This window comes from Cetorhinus maximus, chromosome 7 (genome assembly GCF_964194155.1).
Source record: "Cetorhinus maximus chromosome 7, sCetMax3.hap1.1, whole genome shotgun sequence".
Lineage (NCBI taxonomy): Eukaryota > Metazoa > Chordata > Chondrichthyes > Lamniformes > Cetorhinidae > Cetorhinus > Cetorhinus maximus.
The window spans coordinates 5,308,455-5,320,537 of record NC_135885.1 but is presented as its reverse complement, the minus strand read 5'-3'; the positions used below and the strand labels follow the sequence as shown (position 1 = coordinate 5,320,537).

General features: G+C 45.7%; 2 protein-coding genes across 2 annotated transcripts in view; one reads left to right on the top strand and one right to left on the bottom strand.

The window, feature by feature from the left end:
- The window catches only part of LOC144682565 (BTB/POZ domain-containing protein KCTD14-like), a 1,380,231-nt gene that overhangs the window by 1,044,789 nt on the left and 323,359 nt on the right, over positions 1–12,083 (bottom strand). The window lies entirely within an intron of this gene.
- slco2b1 (solute carrier organic anion transporter family, member 2B1) overlaps positions 1–12,083 on the top strand; it is a 44,809-nt gene that overhangs the window by 11,476 nt on the left and 21,250 nt on the right. Inside the window, exons 5-8 of the mRNA XM_078544986.1 lie at positions 234–332; positions 4,448–4,578; positions 9,447–9,552; positions 11,609–11,773. Coding sequence (XP_078401112.1) covers positions 234–332; positions 4,448–4,578; positions 9,447–9,552; positions 11,609–11,773 — 501 coding nt within the window. The remainder of the gene's footprint in view (positions 1–233; positions 333–4,447; positions 4,579–9,446; positions 9,553–11,608; positions 11,774–12,083) is intronic.

Below are 12,083 nucleotides of genomic sequence, written 5' to 3'. Positions count from 1 at the left end.
AGGATCAATCGTGGCATTCAGAAGAGAATTAGATTATTATCTGAAGAGAAAATTTTGCAGGGCTGCAGTGAAAAGGCAGGGGAGTGGGATCAGCTGAATTGCTCTTACAAAGAGCCAGCATGGACACGACGGGCAGAGTAGCTTCCTTACGTACTGTAACCATTCAATGATTTCTTTTGTTAAATGATAACTGCCTCCACTTCCTGATTGTGGTTGTGATTTTTTCCCTCCAGGGATTTTATTTGCGGTTAGTGTTCTGGGTCCAGCATTCGGCTTCGTTTTGGGCTCTGCTGTTCTCCGTCTCTACGTTGACATCGATAAACTATCAGCTGGTGAGTGTTTCGGTGGGAAGCTGTTGCTCTCCCTACACAATGGGGATGTTTTTAACTGTGTAAAATAGACAAGTTCAGACTGGTCCCCGCTTATTTCAATAGGATGGGATATTGGGCACAGTATCTGATTCAACCTGGCCATCTTCAAACACCAAAGTAACCTCCCAGCGTATTGTGAAGGATGTAGCAATTATAGGAACAGGAGGAGGACATTTTGCCGATCAAACCTGTTCTGACATTCAATGAGATCATGGCCGCTCTGTACCTTGACTGCACCTTCCTGCCTTGGTTCCCAACAAAAATCTTTCAATCTCAGTTTTGAAATTTTCCATTGACTCCCAGCTTTTTTTTGTACGGGGGGTGAGTTCTGGATTTCCACTCCCCTTTGTGTGAAGAAGTGCTTCCTGACATCACCTCTGAACGTCCTGGGTCCTCATTTTAACACTATACGGGCAGGTTTTTTACATCGGCGGGATTTTATGGTCCTGCCGAAGTCAGTGGCCTTCTGGACGCCGCATTTGATGGCCTCGCCCCTGCCATGATAGGGCCATAAAATTCCACCCTACATTACTTTGGTTTATCCTCCCACCCCCCACCCCCACCGCGCTCCCCCCCCCCCCCCCCCCACCCCCCCACCCCCAATGGAGGAAATAATTTCTCTCCATCTACTCCGTTAACTCCTACAGTCATCTCAAACATTTCACTTAGATCATCCCTTAACCTTCTATACTCAATAGAATGCAAGCCAAATCCATGCAACCTGTCGTAATAATTACCCCTTTTAACCCTGGTACTGGAAGGGAATTTTTAAGCCCGTCAATGCGGAATGGGATGCATTCCTAATTTCATGGCAACGTCAGGCACTTCCATGGTAGAGTCCGATATTGTTTCATATGCAGCTATCGGGAAAGGTTGAACAGGTTGGGACCTTTTTTCTTTAGAAGACAGAAGACACAGCCACGACCTGAGCTCTTCATATTCAGAGTAGATGTAGAGAGGATGTTTCCACCCATGGGAGAATCTGAAACTAGGGAGAGGATTTTCTCCCCGTCGGCGAGGGTGGGAGGCTGAGCGGGAGCGGGAGCAGGCGCTCACGTACCCGATCGCCGCTCGCAATCGTCTGCGCGCCGCCGTTTAACGTGGGCGGGCCAATGAAAGCCCACCCGGCGTGACGAGCACCCAGATGTGCTGCGTGCGCTCTCTGTGCGGGCAGGGTGAGTAGGCTGAGTCGGGGGCACAGAGCTGCCCCAGGGAGATTACTTTCATTATCAATAATTTAAATAAAGGGGAAAAAAAAAGTTAAGACATGTTCCCTCATGTGACAGTGTCACATGGAGCTAGGACATGTCAGTGAACTTTAATGAAAACTTTTATTCAATTTATAAACACTTCACGAAACCTCGTCCCGCCCGTGGATGAGGTTTCATGGTAAATGCGAAGGCCGCCTGGGCTCTTCGCCTGCCCCCCCCGCCAACCTTAAGGTTGGACGGGCAGCTCCATTAAGTATTTTAATTGATATTTAAATAGCCTTAACAGGCCTTTGACAGTTCGGCGGCTGCGCAGCTGACTCTGGTATGTGCCCGTCAAGCTGAAAATCGGAATGACGCGCGGTGATGTCGGGACGCACGCTCAGTGTCACCGTGTGTCATTTTACACGTCGGTGAGCGGGGCTCACCCCCACACGCTGACCCGAAGATTCTGGCCTGGGGGCAGAAATATAAGAGTTACTGATGAACCAGAGAGAGTGCAGAAAAGATTAACGAGAATAGTTCCAGGGATGAGGAATTCAGTTATGTGGATAGATTGGAGAAGCTGGGAATGTTTGCCCTGGAGAAGAGAAGGCTGGGAGGAGATTTGATGGAGGTGTTCAAAATCACGAGGGATCAGGGAGGAAACTGTTCCCGTTGGTGGAAGGATCGAGAATGAGAGGACACAGGCTTAAGGCAATTGGCAAAAGAAGCAACAGCGATAGGAAGAGAAACCTTTTTCACGCAGCGAGTGATTGGGATCTGGAATGCGCTGCCCGAGAGTGTGGAGGAGGCAAGTTCAATCGAGGCATTCCAGACGGAACTGGATTATCATCTGAAAAGGAAGAATGTGCAGGGTTACGGGGAGAAGGCAGGAGAGTTGCATAGGGGCATTGCTCCTTCAGCGAGCCAGCACAGACACGAAAGACTGAATGGCCTCCTCCTGTTCTGGAACTGTTATAATCCCAGCTGAGGTTACCCCTAGACAAGCCTGATCGCAGAGTGGAACCCAGCTTGATGGATCCTAACTTTTCTTTGTTTGTTTATATATGTGGAGAGTAGCTAGTGAACAGTCACAGGAGGCAGCTGATGAACTTTTAACAAAAGAATAAAACATTTATTAAACAAGAAAAGATGAGCTATATTACAATACTCCTTCACCCACAACTATACTCTTACAGATGTATAGATATTTGTAAAGAAAACACAAGTTATAAAAGTTATCTTATACTCTAATGTCCATGGTAAGTACATGGTCCATGTAAACCTATGGCATCCTGTGGTCAGACATCACACTCTGAAACCAAGTGACAAGTGCCACCTCAACCAGATGCTATGGATCTCTCCTCAACTCCCCCCAGACGCTTGTCACACTGTGAGCCAACCAGCCTCACTGCACTGCGGCTTTCACACGAGGGTTTCCAATCTCAACTCTCCAAGACCTCACCTTGGAATCTTCTCCCAAACTAACACCTTCTCTCAGACACCTTCCACAAGGGTTCACCTCTAGGGTTTCGAACTCTCCTACCCTGCTCCTCTTCCCTGGGTCACCATTCAAGTTGTCTTCTGTGCACTCTCTCTCTCGCCGATTCAGCTGTCAACAGTACCATTGCTTCACATGCCTAGCAAAGTTTTATAGACCTTCAGTCATCTCTTTGGACCTTCTTGCCTCTTTCAAGCTGCTCTCGCTTTAAATCTGCTTTCTGCAGCTTGAAGCTTTAAACTTGAAGCTTGGGGCCTTTCCCAGCCCCTCACTCTTATCTTCATTGACAGGACTTTTTCCAGATTCCTGTCCTTCCTTTGACTTGAAGGTTTTCTTGGGACTTTCCCCTTTTCCACTCCCTTAGATTTTGGGGTTTTCCTTAGCTTGGGACTGGCTAACTGTCCCCTTCTAGGCTCCTTCTATTTCATTGCTGTCTTCAAACCAACTGAATTCAGACAGCTTCCAAAACAAACTGCTGTTTCTCTCTTCTTCTGTGTGTTGGCTGTAGGAGGGACCTGTCTCTCTGATCCCCTGTTGCTAGGCAACAATCCAATTCTTACCTTGTTTACGGTTATAAAGCTCTAAAAATGCAAGCACCTTTTTAAAGTGAAACTAAAACTTAATTTGACCTTTCTTAACACACAGACACAGAAATGCAAATCAAACTTAAACTTTAAAGCTAAAACTCATTACTAACACCCACAAATACCAACATAACTTACTTAAACTGTCTTTATTTCCTAACAGTAACCATTCTGTGATTCTGTGAATCCAGCCAGGAAATAAGGCAAAATGTCTTGACTCGGCGAGTGGTTAGAATGTGGAACTCACTGTAAGTGGTTGAGGCAAATGTATTAGATGCTTTCAAAAGGAGACTAGATAAGTACAAGAGAGAAAGGGGGATAGAAAGATATGCTGGATGGTTGAAATTAAGTCGATGGAATGGGAGGAGGCTCATGTGGAGATTAAACACCACCACTGACTAGTAGGGATGAATGGTCTGTTTTTATGCTGCATATTCTATGCAATTGTTTCCTTTAAAAATTCATAGGAGGAGAAACATTTCTGAAGTCAATTCTGACTGATCAGCCCTTTGATTCTGTACTTATACAGATTGGGATTGTGTTTAACTCTTAACACTTGCTACCTGAATCAAGCCTTGCATTCCATTGGGAAACTGGTTCAAAGAGTGTGTATAGGCACTATAATCCTTTCTGGGATCTTTTATATAGATTGGAAAAACTTGCATTTATATAGCACCTTTTCATGACCCTCGACCTGTCAGCTGACCCGTGGAACTGCCTTTTGTTTTTGGTCTTTTGATTTGTACTTTGTGATCTTACTTGACCTTTTGGTTATTTTAGTTTTTCTTTCCCCTGTTGCAGATGAGATCGGCTTGCAGTTCGGAGACCCACGTTGGGTGGGAGCCTGGTGGCTAGGATTCCTCATTGCAGCCAGTGCTGTTGCAGTGGTCTCTATCCCATACTTCTTCTTCCCGAGGGAAATGCCCAAGGAGGTAGGTCTATAGGCGGATGCGCCAATCTGAAGGAAAATGGATCAGCCAGAGGCCATTCAGCCCCTTGAACCTGGCCCACCAGTTCACGGGATCCTGGCTGATCTGCATTTTATCACTTGACTCCATATCATTTTTTACACTACTGGCTAGCCAAAAGCCAGCCAGTCAGTCAACAAAGCTGATTTCAGAACTAAAGATGATTAATTGCACAAGCATCTATTGCTTTTTGTGGGTAGAGAGTTGCACACTTTCACCGCATTTGGCCTGAAAAAATCTGTTTCTTAATTTCTTTCCTGAATAGTCTGGCTCTGGTTTTAAGGTTATGTCACCATGTCCTAGATTTCCCCCACCAGCAGAAAGAAGTTTCTCTCTATCTACCCTATCAATTCCTTTCTGGATTGACGTGTCAGCTGTGGCTCTGTTGGTCGCACTCTTTCCTCCCAGTCACATTCGGGTTCAAGCCCTGTTGTAATATGCTTTTAAGGGGTAGCAGCATGACATCACTAGAAGGGAAGTGTGTCATGCGATCCAGTCTTAATTTCACTTTTGCTTTTGAGCAGAGCGTGTACACACACGCATGCGCGCGCACACACAGCTCTGCTGCTGATGTCTTCATGCTTTCTGCCTTTGTATAAACGTTCCCATGTTCCTAGCCTAAATAAATGAACCCACAACTTCTTTATCCAGTCCTTTATGAGCGACTGGTGCCTTTATATCATTATAACAACACAACAAGTCCCACTCCAAAACTTGAGCACAAAAATCAAGGCTAAAGCTCCAGTGGAGCACTGAGGCAATGCTGTTCCATCAGAGGTGCAGTCTTTTGGATGAAATGTTAAAACCTGCTCAGGTGGACGTAAAAGATCCTGTGACACTATTTTGAAGAAGAGCAAGGGAGTTCTCCCTGGCGTCCTTGCCAATATTTAACGCTCAATCAACATCACAAAAACAGATTACCTGACAGTGACCACATTGCTGTTTTGTGGGAGCTTGCTGTGCACAAATTAGCTGCCGGGTTGCCTACATCACAACAGCGGCTTCACTCCAGAAGAACTTCATTCGCTGTAAAGATCTTTGAGACATCTGGTAGTCACGAGAAGCGTTATATAAACGCAAGTCTGTCTTTCTTAAACAGATCGATCGTCTTAACCTTCTATATTCAAAGAGATGCAGACGTAATTGATGTAATCTTTCCTCGTAATCTAACCCTCAGAACCAAAGTAACGTTCTAGTGAATCTGCTCCGCACTCCTTCCAAAGCCAATGGTTGGGATTGTCCTATCCCGTCGTGGCGGGACCCACCGTTGACTTTTGGTAGGGCCGCAAAATTCCGGCCAATATATCACTTCTACGATATATACTTCCCAGAACTGTAGACAGTACCAAAGAATGACCTGCCTCAATGAGTGGCATTGTGTGGCATTAATTTTTTCTTAAGTTGGTTACAGTGAGAGATGTCACAGTTTCAGGATAGCACTTGGTGCTTCAAAGCTGGCTGAGATAAAGTGGGTAGGTAGGAATTACTTCCATTAGCGTAGAGGCCTGTAGCTGGTGGGCATAGATTTGAAGTAATTGGCGGAAGGATTAGTGGGAGGTTGAGTAATATTTTCACCCTGACGGTGGTGGGGGATCTGGAACTCATTGTCTGAAAGGGTGGTAGAGGCAGAACCCTCGCAGTATTTAAAAAATAACTTGGATATGCACTTGAGGATCGTTACCTACAGGGCTACAGACCACGACCTGGAAGAGTTGGGGGGTGGGATTAGGCTTTATAGCTCTTTTTCATAGTCCAAATGGCCTCCTTCTGTGCTGTAAACTTTTCTATGTTTCTACCTATCACAGTAAAACCACACTGAGACACGTCATGAAACCTCTTTGGTTGTATCGGTAACATCAAAGTCTGGAGCCCATTACTGAGATTTTCATAGAGATATGTGAAAATGAGATACAGAAGTAGACCCACTGGCCCATTAAACCCATCCCATACAGGTGCCATGATGATATGCACAGTCCCCACCCAATTTCAGAGCTATATGATCCCCAGCAAATATCAACAAACCAGAGTACAGTCGCCTTTCCTGACTGTCCCCCATAACCCTTAAATCCCTCGTTGGCCAGAAATCTGTCTAACTCAGCGTTAAGTGTATTCAGTGACCCAGCCTCCACTGCTCACTGGGGGCAGTTGAGACTAACGACCGTTGGAAAGAAGAAATTCCTCCTCATTCCCAACTTAAACGGGAGACCCCTTATTTTGAAACGGTGCCCCCCTAGTTCAAAATTGCCCCACAAGGGGAAACATCCTTTCCACCCTGTCAAACCCCCTCAGAATCTTATATGTTTCAACACGATCACCTCCCATTCTTCTAAACTCCAATGAATATAGGCCCAGCCTGCTCAACCTTTCCTCAGAAGGCAACCCCTTCAACCCAGGAATCAGCCGAGTGGACCTGCTGTGAACTGCTTCCAAAGCCCGTCTATCCCTCCTTAAACAGGGAGATCAAAGGTTTCACCAATTCCTTGTACAGTTGTAACAAGATTTCCCTACTTTTACGCTCCATCCCCCTTGCAACAAAAGCCAACGTTCGATTTACCTTCCTAATCACTTGCTGCACCTGCATGCTAACGTTTCGTGATTCATGGACAAGGACACCCGGATCCCTCTGCACTGCAGCATCCTGCAGTCTCTCTCTCTCCATTTTATTAATATTTAGCTTTCGTATTCTTCCTGCCGAAGCGTATAGCCTCAAATTTCTCACGTTATTCTCCACCTGCCGAACTTTTGTCATCCTCCATCCTTTGCAGGCGCTTTGGGTGGGATTTTAGGGTCCCCGCCCACCATGGGAATCATCACGGGTGGGACAGAAATTTGACAGACCAGCAAAGGGTCCATTGATTTCAGGCGGGAATTTCCAGTCCCACGGTGGGCGGGAGCAGTAAATCCCGCCAATCGTGTCCTCCTCGCAACTTGTTTTCCTTTCAATCATTGCATCACCCAGCAAGTTTGGCTACAATACAGTGGCTTTATTCAACTTGATCCAAGTGATTAATATAGATACTAAATAGTTGGAGCCGCAGCACTGACCCTTTTGGCACTCCACTGGCTATATTTTGCCAACATGATAGTAACCCATTTACCCCGACTTTGTTTTCTGTTAGTTAACTAATCCTGTATCTATGCTAATAATATATTACCCCGAACACCATGGATCCTTATCTTGTGCAGCAAAATTGTATGTGGCACCTTATCGCAACTATCTTCCTGATTGAAACTCGTACCATGAACGGATTTGATGATCTCTTGATTTTTTTGGATAATACCCAGATAATCTTTGTCCTGGCAGATCCTGCAGAAAGTTTATTGTTAACCACAACGTAAGTGTTCTGAGAACAGGAAGAACTCTGAATGTTACCTCGCGCAGCATTGATTCCCCAACAGCTTGTACTTTTTACAGCATTTCTGACGCAGTGAAACTTTCCATGGCATTTGACTGGAGGGATAACAAATAAAATTTGACATTGAGTCACCTAAGAAGATATTATAAGAAACATACAAGATCCTGGGGGTGTGGGGCGGTCTGGATGGGGCGGATGTGGAGTGGATGTTTCCTCCTGTGGGAGAATCTAGAACGAGGGGTCACTGATTAAAAACAAGGGGTCGGCCATTTAAAACAAAGACGAGGGGGAATGTTTTCTCTCAGTGGGTCGTGAGTCTTTGGAACTCTCTTCCTGAAAAGGCAGAGGAAGCAGAGTCTTCGAATATTTTTAAGGCAGAGGTGGATAGGCTCTTGGTAAGCAAGGGGGTAATAGGTTATTGGGGGGTAGGTGGGATGCAGATTTCAGATTACCATCACGTCAGCCATGATCTTATTAAATGGCGGAGCAGGCTCGAGGAGCTGAATGGCCTACTCCTGCTCCTTGTTCATATGTTCGTATTAGGCAGATACTAAAAGCTTAGTCAAAGAGGTAGGTTTCAACGAGCGCCTTAAAGGGGAGAGAGGCGGAGAGGGTTAGAGAGGTAATTCCAGTGCTTATGACTTATTTACTGTTATTCATTTGTGGGATGTGGGTGTCGCTGGCTAGGTCAGCATTTATTTCCCATCCCTAATTGCCCTTAAGAAGATGATTGTGAGCTGCCTTCTTGAACTGCTGTAGTCCATATGGTGTAGGTACTCCCCCCATGCTGTTAGGGAGGGAGTGCCAGGATTTTGACCCAGCGACAGTGAATGAACGGTGATATATTTCCAAGTCAAGATGGTGAGTAGCTTCGGGGGTGATTTTCCTGGTGGTTGTGTTCCCATATGTCTGCTGCCTTTGTACCTAGACCACATGGAATGCAGATGTTCAGGAAGGCAGCCCGCCACCACCTTCTCAAGGGCAACTAGGGATGGGTAATAAATGCTGACCCAGCCAGCAAAGCCCACAACCCATGAATGAATTTTTAAAAATGTTCCTATCAGCTAATACTTCTAAATTTGAGAAGTGGTTGAGAGGAGGCTTGGTCGAACTTGCTCTCAATTTTTCATTCTCAACGTATGGGCTTTACTGGCTAACCCAGCATTTATTGCCCATCCCTAATTGGCCTTGAGAAGGTGGTGGATGAGCTGCCTTCTTCAACCGCTGCAGTCCATGTGGTGTAGGTACACCCACAGTGCTGTTAGGGAGGGAGTTCCAGGATTTTGACCCAGTGACAGAGAAGGAACGGCGATATATTTCCAAGTCAGGATGGTGAGTGACTTGGAGGGGAACTTGCAGATGGTGGTGTTCCTATGCATCTGCTGCCCTTGTCCTTCCAGGTGGTAGAGGTCACAGGTTTGGAAAGTGCTGCAAAATGTCCATCGAAGTGACGCTTAATCTCTCTTTTCTTTCCAGGACTCCGAGGATCCTGAAGGTGAAAACAAACCCAAAAAACAGTTGGACAAATTAAAATCCAAAGACGATACAACACAAGATCTGTCGTTGCTTCAGTTTATTAAGAGTACGTTTATAAGCACTTGCTACTCGCTTGTTGGGTATCGACTGTAGAATCTCATATCACAGAAGCAAGCTATTTGTCCCACTGCCCCTCTGTTGGCTCTTTGAAGGAGCTGTCCAACTAATCCACATCCTTCACAGGAGCCTATATAAGCAAATGGAATTTGACAGTGAACCACATAAGGAGTTATTAGGGCAGATGTCCAAAAGCTTGGCCGTGGTGCATCTAAAGGAGGAAAGCAAGGTGGAGAGGTTTAAGGAGGGAATTCCAGATCCTGGACCCCAGGCACGACCACCAATGGTGGACTGACTAAAATTGGGGATGTGCAAGAGGCCGGAATTGGAGGAGCACAGAGATCCGGGAAGGTGGGAGGAGATTGCAGAGGGAGGGAGAGGCCAAAGTCATGGACACGATGATAAGAATTTCTAATTTGAGACGCAGCTTCACCAGGAGGCCGTGTAGGTCAGTGAGCACCCACGGCCGGGACCAAAAGTCTTTTTATCGGAGGATGCCAGGCTTTCTGTTCTTGCCCCCAAGAAATCGTCAGTGGCAGCTTCAAACTAGATGTCACGAGCCCAAATGAGCTGCCAAGTCAAGAAAGCTCCATCCATGGGAAAACAAGTAGTTATGCAGGTTTTATTCCTGAAGTGGGCCGACGTGCAATGATTCCTTCACTAGGAGAGGAATGCAAGAATATTAACTTCCTAAAGGCAAAATCCAAGTGTTAATCGGAGAAAATTGATGTTGCACTTCTAAGGGATTGGATGGGTAAGACATTCACCCCAGGAAAGATATTTGAGTTTTTGTTTCAACTGGAGAGTTTAGAGTCACAATGGCACAGGAGGCCATTCAGCCCATTGCTGAATAGTCCAACTTTGAGGGGAGCAGGGCAGGAGAGAAAGGAATGTAGGGGCACATGTTCATAACTCTGTGGAGGTGGCAGGGTAGTTGATTTTTTTTTTTAGAATTCATTCTCCGGACCTCCGCGCCACTGGTTAGGCCAGCATTTATTGCCCTTGAGATGGTGGTGATGAGCTGCCTTCTTGAACACAACTGAGTGGCTTGCTAGGCCATTTCAGAGGGCAGTTAAGAGTCAATCACATTGCTATGGATCTGGAGTCACGTGTAGGCTAGACAGGGTAAGGACAGCAGATTTCCTTCCCTAAAGGGCATTAGTGAACCAGCTGTATTTTACCACCATTTGGCAGTTTCATGGTCACCATTACAGGCGCTAGCTTTTTATACCGGATTTAGTTAATGAACTGAATTTAATTTCTCCAGCTGCTGTGATGGAATTTGAACCCATCTGTCCATAATTATTAGTCTAGGCCTCTGGATTCCTAGTCCGGTAATATAAGCACAAGACTGCCATCACCACTGAGATAGCATTTAAGCTTATGGAGTACTTAGTTTTGTAAATAGAGGCATAGCATTTAAGAACAAGGAAGTCAAGCTAAACATTTACAAGTTCCCTGTAAGGTCTCAGCATTGTGCACAATTGTGGGTTTGGCACCTTAGGAGGAATGAAAAAGCCTCTGAAGAGGGCACAGAGGAGATTTCCCAAGATAACACCAGGGTTGAGCAACTTCAGTTATGTGCAGCGATTGCAGAAACCAGGATTGTGCTTCGAGCTAGGAGGTTAAGGTCAAAATTATGAAGGGTCTTGATAGAGCAAGTCAGAGAAATGGTTTCCTTTGCCAAGTGGGTCATTAACCAAAGGTGACAGATTTAAAATAATTGGCAAAAAGAAAGAGAGGGAAAGATATTTCTCCACATGGAGGGTGTGTTAAGACCTGGAGCACACACCACCTGATAGGGAAGGAAAATCAAATTCCGTAGGAACCTTCAAAAGGCAAATTGGACATGTACTTGCGGAGGATGAATTTGCAGAGTTATGGGGAACGAGCTGAGATGTGGGACTAATTGGATAGCTCCTTCACAGAGTCAGCACAGAGATGATGGGCCAAGTAGCCTCTTTCTGTACCTTTTGTCGTTCTATGATTCTACTCTCTGAATCAGAAGTGCTCTGCCCTAAAAGCCCTGTTTCCGTTTCCCACAGGTTTTCCTTTTATATTGCTGCGGACTTTAAGGAGCTCAGTTTACCTCCTGGTTGTGTTAGCGCAGGTGTGTATGTCAGCTCTGATGTCTGGATTAACCGTCTTCATTGGCAAGTTTCTGGAGCAACAGTTCACGGTGACTGCCTCATTTGCAAATCTATTGATCGGTGAGAATGCCAAAATCAAAAAACATGCTTCACTCAGCACTTCTCTTTTTTTCTCTCTCTGATGTTCAAGTGTTGACGGAGACTGGGAGGTGTGGGGGGATTGGTGCGATGCTTTTACAAGCTAAAGTTGGCCTCCACCTCTATCCCACCTTAGTGACCTATGCGAGTTTAGTTGTTTATTTAGCGCGGGTCTTGTCTGTAATGCCAACATCCCAAGAATGAATATGTAAGAGAATAGGCTCACTCAATGTCCATGTTTGGGAGCCCTGGTGGATTATCTCACTCCTGGTGTCAACTATGGCTCAGTAAT